This window comes from Ursus americanus, chromosome 14, assembly GCF_024610735.1.
Source record: "Ursus americanus isolate L20-20 chromosome 14, mUrsAme1.1.p, whole genome shotgun sequence".
Taxonomy (NCBI): domain Eukaryota; kingdom Metazoa; phylum Chordata; class Mammalia; order Carnivora; family Ursidae; genus Ursus; species Ursus americanus.
In genome coordinates, this window is record NC_142140.1 from 34,734,318 (window position 1) to 34,749,787 (window position 15,470).

General features: G+C 46.2%; 1 protein-coding gene across 3 annotated transcripts in view; it reads right to left on the reverse strand.

Annotated features, from left to right (window-relative positions):
* CACNA2D3 (calcium voltage-gated channel auxiliary subunit alpha2delta 3) overlaps positions 1–15,470 on the reverse strand; it is an 834,102-nt gene that overhangs the window by 204,055 nt on the left and 614,577 nt on the right. For 2 of the 3 annotated variants that reach the window (XM_087866961.1, XM_087866959.1), the window contains exons 15-17: positions 11,504–11,575; positions 10,141–10,221; positions 974–1,048 (exon numbers count right to left, since the gene is read on the reverse strand). In XM_087866961.1, the coding sequence (XP_087723087.1) occupies positions 974–1,048; positions 10,141–10,221; positions 11,504–11,575 (228 nt within the window). The remainder of the gene's footprint in view (positions 1–973; positions 1,049–10,140; positions 10,222–11,503; positions 11,576–15,470) is intronic. The other variant, XM_087866960.1, reaches the window with a different exon arrangement.

The window sequence follows — 15,470 nt, forward strand, 5'->3', positions numbered from 1 at the left end:
CCCTGAGCCACTATTTTCTTACCATGATGAAAGAAACCAGAATGTGTGGGGTGGGTGGGTGCAAGCAGACACGGGTGTGTGTGGCCATTGAAAACCACCTATACTTTCTTAACTCTCAAAAGCAGAGTGTACAACATTATTTTTTACGATTTTATATCTTTTGTAAAATCAGCTAAACACACTCAAACCCAAAGGGTTGTCCTTCTTTCAACATGTTGCAACTAGTCCAGAGGCCACAAACACGCTCACCGCCAACGCCCCTCCGGAGTCCACAGCGGAGACTGTCAGCAGGCCGGTGCCTCCCACCCAAACAGCCTGGCTGTGCCTCGGACTCCTCAACACAGTGCTCCAGGCAGCCTCTCCCCAGGGTGCAGGGGGGACCAGGACACCATGGGCTGTCTTGGATCTGGCCTGACCCCACTCACTTCAGAAGGAAAATGGTTTACACATCGGGTCACCAAACAATGTGGCTGGATATGGCTTAGGCAGGGGATGGAGAAAATCACCACTGTTCAAATTAAACAAAAAAGGTATTGTTGAATATCATCCGCACAGGAGGCACTGAGCTTACATCACGGGATTCAGGGGCAAATCCCACTGTAATGAATTTCCAGGGATCCTGGGTCTAATTTGTTGTGTCCAATGTAGCTTGCAGTACGTGGGTCTCCGTGGAGTGTGAGAGATCATTTGTTATATAAAGGTACCCATCATGATGGGTTTAAATGTCTAGAGTCAAAATTTTTTTTGCATGTGTTGGCAGATGTGAAATAAAGAAATGCATATAAATATATAGTAACATATACAAAAGAATGATAGTAAATATATTTATCCTACATCATTAGGTATTATGTGTCAAAATACTATAAACTGAACTTTCAAAGTAAACATTGCTGCAAAGTGTCATCACTGTAGAACCGAAGATAATCTCTTAAAATCATAAAAGGAGAAACATAGAAATAGGCATTTCTCTTACCAGTGGTCTGAGTTCTGGATGCGTCAGGATATATCCATTATTTGTGATCGCAAAGGCATAACCGTGAATCCCTAACTGTAAGAAGTGAGAAAGAAACCTTCATTAGCTAGCCCCCTGGTGAATTCACAAAGCATAAAGCAGGCCGACATTTAGCAATTTACAGCTTAAACTTGGCATTCATAACCCTTATCAGCACAATATTTCATTAAAATGAATGCAAGGCGTTGATCCTTGACATTTGGTAGAAATGAAGACCTGTCACAGGATAAGCTCAGCAAATAACACAATTTAAAATGTCACATCCCCATGTTGGTGTCCAAGGGCCTTACTTTGATTTATTTAAAACAAAAACTTTTTTTTTTTTTTTTTTTTTTAAAGAAAGTAGCTAATGTTTCTGGTAAGATCCTCTATTGAAGCAAACAGAGTTTTATCAGCCCGGGTGTCTTCCATCTCCCCGTGATAAGGAAAGCAAAGAGGAGGTCTCTGATTCCCATCTAGACTTCCCACCAGTCCATACCCACAGGGGCCATCTCACGCACGCACGAGGCAGTCATTTTCCATAATTCTTCAAGGATATAAGTGTCCCCACCAGCCCAGACAGGAGCCTGCCAACCCCTTTTATATCCTTTCGTCTTTAAATTTGGAGGCTGCCAAGCTTTTCCATGCATGCTTCCATCGACACAAAGCCTGGGTCATTTTCTATGCAGAGCCTCACTTAATTTATGTTTTCTGACTAAATGGGACTATGGGAAATAGTTTGAGAGCAATGAAATGTTTTATTAGCTTTAAAAAGTATGTAATCAAATTTAACACTGCACTTATTTAAATAATAATCCCGGCTTTTTGACAATATTTCTATTACACAGTTGACTGCACCCATTGGCTACAATAAATTTACCTACAAATCATTCATGTATTAAAATGGCCCCTGGCATAAAACCCATACTGATCTCTCTCTGAAGAAAGAAAATGTAACCCACTTTGCCAGAGTAGTGAAAGGGGAGAGGGGAAAAAAAAAAACACACAACCCTCTATTTTTTCCGACAAGTTATTTCATAGTTCTGAGCCCTCACTGTTCCTTTTCTTTCAAATTCTCTGCCACTCACATTCTTGAATATGATACTATTACATGATCCAGACAACAGAGTTTACAAACTAAGAATGACCCTGTCTGCTTGTTAGCTTAACGTCAAGGTGATGTGGAATTAACTTCAGAGAATTTAACACCGACAATTAAAAGTTTCCTTTGCATTACATAAAGCAAATATGCACGTGGTTGTCAAGGGCAACAGACATTTTCTCCTGGAGTTACCTTGCACAAGTCTTAATAAGATTCTACGAGACTCTAATGATAAAGTATATTTCATTATGCTGTGAAAGATAAACCAGAGATTTCCTATCCTTTGAGATGTATATCGTCTCTTTCATCTTGTCTCTTGGAAAAATGTCAGACACAGTCAACACTGCATTAATTACCATTATTATGTCCCAGTTTAATACAGACTCGAGGGGTCAAAAAGGACTCAGAGTTTGACTTTTTTCCATGAAAGGCAAAAGTGGTATTTGATCGGAAATGCAAACTCAAAATTCGACCAAACAAGTGATGTATAATTTTATAGTCAGCTAACATATTCAGTGCTTTCTAACGCACCTTACTTCAGTTCTTGGTTTGCTTGTGGGAAGTAATACTCAGAAGAAGGCAGAACTCCTTGTATACGCTCTCTAAACTCTACTTTCTTGTACAGTACTAATCAAAATGGTAACTCTTATTTGTGAGGTTGATTATAGGGAATCAAGGTGTCTGTCAAGCAAGGCCTTTGGCTGCTTCCCCACCTGAATATAAGGTTCCATGACGGCCAAGGTCAAACCACGTGGTCAAAATGGCAGTTGGGATGGAGGGAAGAAGAGCAGGAAACAGAGAAAGCAGAAAAGGACTAACTGGGAACAATGAAGGGAACGGACTTGAACGCAGATCCCACACAGCTGACCTAAACCCTGCTCCCTCCCCTAGAAGGCAAAGGCTGAGCTGACTTCTCACCAAGTGTCCTCCACTCATTGTCCAACCACTATCCCCGCCTCCCCATTGCCCATCGGTGCCCCTTCTGGAATGTGCCTTTGCTGTGCCCCTGCCCCCCACCAAGATGCCACCAGAACAGAACTCCCTTCTCTACTGTGACCAGTGGTCACCTGATGGCTGGTCACACACTGCAGAAAGCTCTCTTGAATTTTCCCAGTTCAATGGGCCAACTGCCCTCCGTCCCGACACTCTATTCCCTCTGCTTCCAGGCCCCATATACCCAGGTATCCTCCTCTTCATAGGATCCTCACCTTCTGCCCATCCTCAAGCACTCTTTTCCCCCAAGCTTTTACCCCCAGGGCCCCTTGTCTGCTTTAGCTCTCTCCCCCAGTAAGCTTCAGCAAGCACCTGGCTGCTGCGGATCCCTGGGTCTGTGCTCCAGCCATGGCCTCTCCCCTCATTGGCAGGTCCACGTGTCCAACTGTGTGTTGGGCATCTCTACCTGGACATCCCCCAGGTGCCTCAGATTCACCCAGCCCAACATGTGGGTGCTGCTCTTTCTGCTCCTGTCTATATGGGCGCACCACCCAACCCCCCAGACTCCTAAGTTAGAAACTAGAGCATCAGCCTTAGACTTCTTTCTTTCTCTCATCCCCAACTTCTTGATCCAAGTGATCACTGCTTTTTCTTGCAAAAATTACTCAGATTCATTGCTGCTTCCCCACCCCGCCATCCATGTAGATTTAATGTAATAGATTTCCACAATGGTCCTGTTCTTCCTGCCTCAGAGGTCCCAACAAAGCCATCCTCCACATTGATCAAGATCAAAAACAACTGTGACCCTGTAGCTCCCCTGTATAAAACTCACTAAAGATCTCTTTCACGTGTAAGATAAAATCCATAGGGCAATCCGTCAGGTCTCCTGGGGCCTGGTCCCTCCCTAAGTACCCATCTCTACCTCCTTCCACACATTGCCTCTTAGGGCACAAGGCAGTGACAACAACCCCTTTGTACTTTTCTCTTCTACCCATACCTTTACTCATATATGGCAGCTGTCTAGAGCACCCTCTCCTTCCCATCTTCCCCGGCTAATTCTCGACCATGCTAGAAGCTTAGCATCACGATCGTGTCCTACAAAAAGTCTCTCCTGACTCTCCCCATTGCTCCATCCCTTCCATACCATGTTTCCATAACACCCTGAGAATTTTTCCACTACTACCTTCACCCTAATGCATGAAAATGGGACACCTACTTCTCTGCCTCTCAGCCCTCGCTGGTTCTTTCTCTCCTCTGCCTTGTTCTCAATGAGGCAGTGCCTCCCCCATCACAATGGGCTCTTTGTGGGCACAGAGCATCTCACTCATCTTTGACCTCTACAGCCCCTAGCACAACATCTGGCACATGGCAGGTCCTCCAGTAAGGTTCGTGAGTACTTAAGACATTCATCACTTTACCCAAATATTGTCTAGTTCCTCTTTAAAGTTTGAACGAAAGTAAGTATTACAAATGAGCCGAAAAGGGGAAGGTGATGTGCCACGGCAGGTGCACAGTGGGTCCTCGGCAAGGCTGTACCTGAGAAAGTCATCCTGGCATTCAGAAGCTATCTGGCTAATGTCCTTCCCAGGAGAACAAAACACCACAATGTGCATGTGGACATAACCTAATGGAGACGTAAGAAGAGAAATCCTGAGTAAGCTTCAAAACATTCTGTGGATGAACCTCTCAGAAAACCAAAAGCTTACAGCAAGACAATGCCCAACCTTTGTTGTTGGCCACACATCAGTATCCTGATGAAATCTTTAATTTTTGTTTCATCCGAACTAGAACCAGTCTTCCTGTCCATTCTACCGTGCAGTACCACAGAGTAATAGGAACAAACCAGACACAAGGCCTTCCAGCACTTGAGGCTGCCAAAAGGGCCCTCGTCCTGAAGCATGCTCTCCTGGAGGCCGGGAGCCTCGTGGTCCAACACCCCAGGGAAGGAGGTGCTTCCCTTCCAAGTGCAGAGCCTTTGGGCTAATGAAGTGAACCCAATTATAAAATGGCTCATTATGTTAACAGAGGCTGTGGTGTCTGGAAGTTATTGCTGGGGTGTCTGGATTTCTTAATAAAACTTACAGGAAGTCTGATTGCTTGTGGGAAAATCTATGAAGCTAAGGGAAAAGAAAGAATTCTATCTTCTGGGAAAACCCCAAGAGCCAAGAGTGGACTCATCTTTACAAGGTGTTAATCAGGAGGAAAAGGTGTGATCCACACTCTGGTCCCTGGAGCTCTCTTCTCCTGGATGAGAGAAGCCTGTTCAGCTGTGGCTGTCCCTGGCTGACATGCACCCCCTTTCCCAAGTCTCTTTGTGGGACCCAGAGGAGGGCCGACTCAATTTCAGGTAGGTCATACGTATGTCTCCACTTCCCAGCCTGACCCTTGGGAAAGCACACAGCAGAAATGCCTCTACTTCAGGCTCTGCTGGTGAATTTTCTGTAGCCAATCTTCCTCTATTCTGTGGTTAGACTTTATTTCACTCATCTCTGATTAGCAGAGTTATGTTGAGAAAGTTATTTTAAGTATCCTCAACTAAGCATGGAGCCGAGTGATACCCACTCCAGGGGAACATAGTAATGATTCAATGGGAATGGGTCTTTAATGCCCTTTTACCATACCAAACACACAGTAAAAAGCTCAATGAATATTTTATTGTCTTATTTTATTTTAACTCTTATATTATTTTTAGTATTTTAACTATCATTTCAACTGCTACTATTATTACTGCCATTTATTGTCCCTAATGGCTTCAGGGTAATAGCAGCTAAAATCCTGGCTTGCTAATCGTGAGACCTGGCACTCTATTTAAGCTTTGGGTGCCTCAGTTTCCTTAGCTATAAATGGGGGTGATGGCAGCATCCACCCATGATTAAGGGAGACGATGCTGTAAAGAGCTCAGCACGTTGCCGTAGAGGAAACTCAGGACAGACAGACGTACAGGGCCACCATGATCACTTCCCTATCCTGTTCCTACTGTCTGGATTGTTGGGCATCTGTCCAGTAGGGGCCCTGTGCTTGGGTTTCTACAGCGTCTCATAGGAAATAAGAGGCTTAAGAAATGCTTGGAAACATTTTCTAAAGATGGGCTGCCCTTCCTTCAACCCTGAGTCAGTAATTCTGGGCATGTGGGTTTGGGGATTTCAATAATAGTAAGGTCCACCATCTTTAGGGGCCTCAAATCCTTCCCTCATTCCCATGGCTTTCAGCCCCTGAGGGAGCAACACAGTTTCCAACATTTGACTCTGAGGGTCAGGATCGGCCAGCTGTCCTATCATGCCTCTGGAAACTTAACTCCCAACTGTAGAAGCCTTGGTGGTAGATGGAGGGGGTTGTCAGAGGCCCAGGAGGACAGAGGGCCTTTGTCATTTCAGTTAACCCAACGAGGAGTGGGTTTTTTTTTTGTTGCCGTTGTTGTTTGTTTTCGTGTTTTGTTTTGTTTTTGCTAAAGAGGCCACCTTTGGGGAGCCTGGACACCTGATTTTAGCTTAGAGATCAGTTCGTCTTGTGATGAAGGTGGCTTTCTGATTTTATCAGCTAACTGACATCAGCATATGGGAACAGCCATGGCTCGCTGGTTCAAAGATGTTTCTTCGCCAAGGGGTGGAGCAGGTATTAAGGGCCAGACAGAAAGCACTGGGAAGAGTCAGACCCTCTGGGGACTCTGAGAAGCCTGGGCCATTATGTAGGGGCGGCCCTGGGCTTCTGGATGGTGGCCATGGTGTGGTGTCCATGCTGAGAGGAGCTCCAGAAGGCAGGGGCGCCCACTGCCCCAGGCTGAACAACCCCCACGGTGCTCACTCCTCAGCTGTCCATCATCTTCCCATTAACTGTTTTATTTTCTCAAAACAAAACAAAACCAGAGTGTTGAGCAAGATGAGTTTAGGTGGCATATGGACCTGGTATTGAATTTACTAGCCAGGATCACTAGTGAGAGCCAGCTCTTTTTAAATTTCTTCCATCCTTCCAGTTAGAAGAAAAAGAAAGTCTCCACTTAGTATATCTTTACCACTTGCCTTTCAGATTACCCTAAAAAAGAAAGAACAGACCTCAATTTCGGAACTTTAAATTATCAATCATTTAATACTATTTCTTTAATTCTTTTTTTTCACAATTCTTCTATAGTGTCTGATGACACTGGCTTTTCTTTGAAAATACTGCTATGGTGTTTCCCATTAAAATTTGGTTCAGTGAAGAAAGTTTTGAGTTGATTTGCAAATGAACTATTACGTAAATAATGGTACAGATGGTACATAAGCATGGCAACAGATCACGAAGGGTTACTGAATGGCTAAGGTATTCCTTAAGCTCACGGGTCTAGGAGTTACACAGACCTGGCTCAAATCACACTCACCACTTCCTACTGATGTGGCCCTGAGCTCTGTGGACGGAAGCGCCATGAACCTGAGTTTCCTCAGGCGCAGAATGGACACAACAGCTCTGCTCTTACCTAAGGGGCAACTGGTACCATGAAGTGGGTCATGCACTTGGCACAGTGCCGAGTCCTGGCAGATGTTATCTGCCAATCCTGCACCACGAGACCCAGTCGGGTAGCACAGAACGGTGCTTTTGTAAACAGCCGTTCTAAGCATCTCTCACTTTGCATCCAACCCGCTGAGAGATGACCCAATTTGGCTGCAGCCACTCAGCTAACTTGCTCACATAAGAGTTTGCCGTGATGCCTGGTGACGGGCTGAGCCATTGGCTTGCTCTCATCCTGACCCTCTGTGCAAAGGTAAGCCTGTCCTTGTTGTCAACTGCCTACAGCATATGACCTTGTATTATAAGCCTTTCCTCACGTCTTTCAAAAAATTCATTTTTAAAGGTGGCAAAGGATCCCAGAGGAGGGTCGCCTAGTGATTTGGGTCACATGGTGTTTGGTTGGGCATTCTAGTTTAGTGCGGGTTCAGCGGACGTGAGCCCACAGGTGCCTGAACCTGGCATGAGACATGTATCATCCTCCCACACGGAAGAGGGCAGGAGGCCGTGGGTCATACCCGCCCCCTTGACCGGTGTGTCACCATTGTTCCCAATTCAGGATAACGGTCAAGTCTTCATGCCAGTCTATGAGCAGGTTGTATTGTTATCACCACTGGACAGAAAAACTAAGCATTACAGAGACTTGTCCACTCAGTGATGGAGCTGGGATCCCGGTGAATCTGTCCCCAGAGCACTAACACTGTCTTCCTCCTGCTGAGGCCCAAGAAGGTCCATGAGCCCCTCCCATGTGTGGCGGATCAGGCTCAGCATGTCAGGGAAGGAGGTGGTAAGGGAGGGGACCCTGGTAGCCAGTCAACCACCTCAGATTCCTGGCCCAAAGGAATTTGCCTGCCTCCAGATGGAGGCAAAGGGAGTCCTTGTCCATCCAAGAGTGGGCCAAAGAAGAGATGGGCAAGTCAATCTGCCTGCTGCTGGGGGAAGAGGGCATGGGTGTCGTTTCAACCCTTGTGCAGTCAGGGGAACCATGGCAGTCCAATGAATGCCTCTCAGGATGGGAGCAGGGCTGCTCTCTGCACGCCTCCCCTGTACTCCCACGCCTGCACACACACAGAGACAGCTCTCGGGCAGTTCCACACTGCTGCAGGGGGGCTTCAAGTGACTGTCTTCTTTTTTTTTTATTTTAATAATATTTTTTTATTATATTATGTTAGTCACCATACCAAGGGACTTTCTTCGCGGAGCTGCCACAGGGAACAACTGAGAGTTTTCTATATGGATTTCAGGGCCTCTCTGGGTCATCTTTTTAAAAGGTCATGTCACTCTACGTGGCTAACTTGTGTATCAGAAAAATATAATGATCACATCTCAACTTATGATTTCACATGTGATTGTGCAAGCTGGGGTTAGGGGAGCTCATTAAGGTGCAGGTGGTCCACGGACAGGGCAGTGCTGCTTGATGGTGGCAAGCAAAGGCTCAGTTAGGACAACATGGCTCAAAAGGACGTGGAGCATGGAGCCTGGCTGTGGTGGAAACCAGGCCTGTGGTATGTCCGTTGCTCCGATTTCACTAAAGTGCTCATCTAACCGTGGCCGTGTACCTGGAGCAGCCAGAGGACATAAGGACCAATTAATGTCATCCTCATGGACCCCAAGATGGCGACAGCCACCAGTCACCTTCGTGGAGACTTGCCACCCCTCTGCCATCAGCCCAGGGCCGGTGCCATCCATCGGCTTGGGGCGGATGCTTCTGTGGGGCCCGCCGGCCCCAGATGGGGCAGACTCCAGTTGGCAGACAGCTGGGAAGTCACCTGGAGCGTGGGATGCCTGTTCTTATGGGGCCAGAGTCAGGCTTGGCTGAGGGTGGCACTGGGATGGCCCACGAGAGCCACCTCTGTCCCCAAATGTAGAAGAACTAAATTAACTGAAGGAACAGTGCTGGGAACAGAGTGCTGGGAATGCAGTGTGGGCCAGATAAAGGAGCAAGCGTGGCCTTCCTCTCTCCCCGATGCAGGGCTGGCCTCGCACACAGGGCAGGGTCCTGGCATGTCCACCCTGTTTCTGAGTCCCTCCCATCTGTGCTCCTTCTCCTTGCAACGCTCTTATGCTGGTCTAGACTCCCAAAGCAGTGGCCCACTAAGGCTTGCTGTGTCCTCTTTGTTCCAAATTACCTACTCCACTCCCTCGATTACCCCAGAGTTTAAAAAAAAAAGAAACTTATGATTTTCTTAGTGGATTTTAATTTAGAATTAGGAAAAGAGTATTAATTTGTATGTACACCATTACCTTCCAAGATAGAGGGAAGACTCAAGCAATAGAGTCAGAGACCATTTCTCTTTGTGCCTCATTGGGTTCCTGCTAAGAAGTAACATATTTTCAGGGATCCTCAGCTTGGGGTGAGTTAGGACTGGTTTAGAAGACCATCAGAGACGTGGGACTGGTGTAGACCCGCATAAACATATAGACTCCCATGGACCCACAAAAACCTGGGCAGCACATGTAGACCTACTCAGATCTGCCTGAACTCTTACTATTCTTATTAAAAAAAGAAGAAGAAGAAGAAGAAGAAGAAGAAGAAAGAAGTGCCTACCAGAAAGAGAGTAGAGTTCATTACCACTATGGCAGGTAGTGAAAGTATCTTAGACACTTAGCCCTTGACTATTAGGTGAAGCATTACCTTGTATTTGGGAATGGTCTTCAGAAGCTCTTTCACTGGGACATCAGTGCCGACCACACCCAGAAGAATGCCCTTCGATCTCTGTTGAAAAACAAACAGTACGCAATAAAAACAATAATGAGTTACTTTGGTGGAAGGAATAGAATTGAATGAGAAGCCAACACACCACAGATCATTGTCTGGTGCCTTCTCGAAGCTTCTAGAGATTGAAGATTAACCCAGATATCTATGAGGCCCCTTTTCTATCCCCCACTCCCACCCCCAAATATTGCTAGACAGAAATGGTAGCTTCTTAGGCCAAACACTCACTACAGTACCTTTCTACACACACCCATACCAAGATGTCCTAACAGACATCTCTTCTCCCTCCTGAAAATTCATAATTAATATGAAGAAACACAAAAGTTTTAGCAGCTAAGGGCTGTGAGCATTAACCAGTTAATTTATGGAAGCTTTCTCCAGGAAAGACTTAACATAACTGCTCTCTCAATTTGCACTGTCATCTGGTGCCCAGGGGAAAGACGGAATAACCCTCACAATTTTAGTAGCATGTTGGAACCAAGGACCAAGGTGAAGGAATAGGCCTCCAGGGAGGGTCCCAGTTTCCAAAGTCAGCATGATGTGCTGAAACTGTCAGGGTCAGAAAGACCTCCTGGAAAAAGACACAAATTGCTATCACCCATTGTTTCCCTCCAGGTCAAATCCACCTGGAACCTCAGAAGGTGACGCTTTTTAGAAATAGGGTGTGATCACTTCGAGGCAAAACCATCCTGGATTTAGGATGGACCCTGTATCCAACAACGGCATCCTTAGAAGAAGACACAGAGACCCATGAGAGAAGATGGCCACATGGAGAGGGAAGCAGAGCTGCCACAAACCGAGGAACATCTGGGCACTGGAAGGACCTTCTAGATCCTTCTGAGGAAGCACAGCCCTACCAACACCATGATTTTGGGCTTCTAGACTCCAGAATTGTGAGAATAAGTTTCTATTGTTTTAAGCCTCCCCATTTGTGGCCCTCTGTTACCACAGCCCAAGGAAACTAACGCAAGGCTGGTCACTATGCATTGGGAAGGGGTCATCGCACCACACACCAGGATTCTCTCTGGCTTTTGCCTTCCTCTGGTCATTTCACACCTATGTTTGGGGAAAGTGCTGCATACTGTCACATGACATCTGCCGGAAGTCCTCTCGTCTATTCTTGATGTTGTGATTCTAACAGCAGAATTAAAAGTGAGGAAAAGTGATAGACCTCCTATCCTTACTTAATATAAATAAAGGAAGGTCACCAGAGCTTGAGTCAGAGGGTGTCTGAGATGGCAACCCTCCTAGCATCGTGCAGGAACATGGCTGCTGTACTCACGGTTTCATTCTGCTTACTAAACACAGGCATGGCGACCGTGGTCATCAGGACAAGGCCCTGATCATCGGCAAGCTGGACGGAGAGAGAAGTCAGTTACCTGGGAATGATCTGTAAACCACAGATGGCTGCCAGCCACGGCCCTCGACCATCTCATCCTTTCCTGACCAGGGCCGTTAGGAATGGACCACTGCCCACTTAGGCAAGCAGCCGAGAAGAGAGTGCAACATCCCTGTATTCTGACTAGCAGATAAGGACTCCAGTCCATGGCTGGGGAAACCAAGTCAGTTGCTGTCGGTCAGTCCAGCTGATCTGTTACTGCATTCGGCCATCTGGGTTCAAAGAAAGCCCGGCTTGGATCTTACTGATTCACTTTGTTTTCTGACCACAGATTGATTCTACCCTTTTACTTTGCAGACATTTATGTGCAATATGAATGCTTCTCCTTAATCTGAAAATTGAGCATCAGAAAACATGAGCATAAGGGGTTTTATGAGTTGCCCCTGCTGGAAACAATGGACTCTGGAATCATTTCTTCTCCCCGAGGTAGCTGAGTCAAGGCCTTTTGGTACCTCTACATGCCTCTGTGTGTCAGTCCCAGACAGGAAACAAAACAAAAACAAAACACAACAAATAACTTTATCACCTCATCCCTAAAATCACTGCTAAGAAGCTAAACATTTCTCCTGGAATAACCACCCTTGAAGGAGGGCAAACAACATGCTTCCGGGACCATCTGAATTGTATACAATGCATTGAGACCCAGAATCACATCTGCTTTTCACACAGTGTTCGGAGACAGGCAGGAACCCTATCCTGCCCCCCAAACAAATGGGGAAACAGAGTCCTGGACCACAGTAGGCTTGGGTCCAAGACAACCCCGGTTTTAATTCTCAGCTTTGAATCTTTATTAACTGCATTTGTTAAGCCTCCACATCCTCATAGGAAATAATGCCAATTATCCCCCAGCATTGTTACCATGAAGACAAAATGTGAAACTGCCCAGCATGGTGCCTGGCATGAGGACATGCTCAAAGGATGTTGATTTCTTTTCCATGCCTGCAAGGTCATGTGGCTAGTAAGTAGCAGAGTCCAGAGTGAGACCAAGGCATGTGACATTTCTGACAGGGACCAAAGTTACCATGGCAAGTTTGGTGGGAGAAAGATCCTTTCTAGTTTCACGGCCCATTCTAGCCTCACATGAAGCCATCTGTGAACAAGAATCCACTACCTTCAGTCTATAGTGTTTTCTGATGTGTGAGTACGTCTCCATAGCTTTAGTTCCATAGAAAAACCAGGTATTTTTCCCTCAATCTCCTCGGGAAGAGGCATTTTAAAGAGAAGATTCTAAAACCTAAGGGCCCCTATGGACTGAGGTCTCCATGCACTGGCTGGCCTTTTGAGAAAAGAAAAGGTCATCAAACTCAGTCCATCTTCCACCCATCTTGTTCTTTCAATAGATTCTTCAAGCTACTGGGCCTCACTACTTATAATGTGGTTCATAGAACAGCAGCATGACTGAACCCAACTCTAGACATTTTAATAATTAGTATGCATATTAAAATTCAAGGAGCATCATTATAGGGCAATCCTTTCTACCATCAATACTCATGATAGCTAAAAAGAAGCTTGTAGGCATAGGGAAGGGCTCCTACGAGAGACAGATGGGGTCATGTTTTAGCCATTTCTGTCAAGTTGGACCTGTATTCCTCCCCGACTAACAAGATGAGGCAAGAATCACACGTTCGGTCAAGGGCGGGGAATTTATGGTGTGAAGGTTAATTTTATGTGTCAACTTGGCCAGGCCATGGTGCCCAATGTTTTGATCAAACACCAATCTGAACATTGCTGTGACTGTATCTTTCTAGATGTGATTCACATTTAAATAAGCAATCTTTGATAAAGCAGACGAGCCTGCATAACGTGGGTACGTCTCCTCCTATCAGTTCAAGGCTTTCGGAGAAAAAAACAGGCCCCTGAAGGAAGAAGGAATTCTGCTTCGCAATTGCCTTCCTCCCCTCCTGCTGGACCTTCCAGCCTGCCAACCCACCCTACAGATTTCAGATGTGTCAGCTCCCACAACTGTGCAAGGAATTCCTTACAATCAATCTCTCTCTCTGCCCCACTCCATAGATATGACATATATCCTACAGATAGGGAAGAAATGTATCTATCCCCTAAGCTTCTCTTTCTCTGGAGAGCCCTGACTGATACACGTGGTAATCATGTAATCTGTTATTCAGAGCAGCCTAATTTGGGTGTGAGAATGGACAACAAACTTACTACTACATCATAATTTTAATAACTAAATAATATTAACCATGAGATGATAATGACAGTTTGTGAAGACATGGTTTTCAACATCTTGCTAAAAATACTTAAAGTATCCTATGGCCACCACGGGGGTATGGAAAGCCATTTTCAGAGAACCAACCCACAGTTAACACCTCTCTTAGGATCAGAGATCTCCCCACATCCCGACTCCTTGACTAATCCTCAATACTATACAGAAAAGGGATTTGAGCGGATCCATAACCCCAGGCAACTTCCACTTTGCAACTCAAATCAAAATTTCAAGCGATGCCAACATATATCATGGATGAAATCAAAACATACCACTGACAATAATGAGAAATGAAGCTTTTTCCTGCAACCAGTAAGAATCAGTTATAAGTCACTGGTAATCGTTCTGGCACAGACACAAGATCATGGGAAACTTGCAAATATTAAGCCGGCATACAGTATCAACGTCACTCAGAGGCTAATTCCAAAGGTAATTACGGCCTGTCATTACCTTACCAAAAAAAAAAAAAATCCCCATAATGTTGCGTGTGTAGTGAAAGCATTCATTTTTCAACCAGCCTCTTGTAAACAAAGGAAATGCAGTGAGCTCGGTGCTGGGAGGACATGTACTCTCTCCCCGGGCAGTTCTGACCCCGATCTGGACTGGCTTGGCCAGAACCTTAACCTGTAACCTTCTTGATGTGCGCGGCTCACCGGTGCGGCCACGAGGGCTGGCGGGGCCTGGAAACACAAGCGCGTGACCCCAAGGTGTTCTCCTGCACCCACCAGCTCCATCTCTCCCAGTCTCCACGGATCTGGGTTCTGCGAATCTTGAACGTTTCATGGAGAAGAAACATCAGCTTGAAAATTAATTTGCACTGTGAGCACTTTACGATCAAAAGGCATTCTGCGCTCCTGCCGTAGGAAATAGCAGCCGGTGGCAAAGGCATTTTGTCCAGACTACCACGCAGGAGCTATGGAGCCAACCGCGGCTGACACTCTCTGTCCCCACACGCTAGGGGGTCCCTGCTTTTCTGTGGCCCCCTAACCTGTAGTGGCGGCTGAGGTGAGAGCTGCTTATGATTCATACACGTGGCTTCCAAGAAAAACCCAGACACAGAGTCAACATTCATGTTCCAAAGGGTAGGCATGGAAGAGGGAGGTCACCATGCGCCATCTGGGAAAAATCCTATTAACTGAAGGCCAAGTGGGAACCCTAAAATGAACTGCCATTCAACTGCATTTGCCCAGGCTTTGAACAGGCCTCCGAAGTGCCTTGGCTGTGGTGTTCTCTTGTATAATAAGTGTATATTATTCCATATCCTTCATTTCCTATGCTACATAATGGGGACCGTGCTGGTATCAAAGGAAATGATGAATAATAATACCGAACATCTGGTTTATAAAACGCAAACTTGCTCAACAGATTGACTGCTTCCTGTCGGCTTCCCAAGCTAATCACGCATGTGAGCCTGTGTGACTATGCATTTGGGTTCATGTGTGAGGTTCCTGCAGTGGCGCCGGGGCCCTACTCCTGACGCTTGATTCGCTTCCCGCCAGGGGCACCGGCTGGCCATGCGGACAGCTCTCCGGTACGGCCCCGGATGGGACGACCCCCAGAGTGAGGTCCACCAGTGTTGCCGCTGGGCTAGGTATCATTCATTGATTCCCTGGGGACACATGCCTC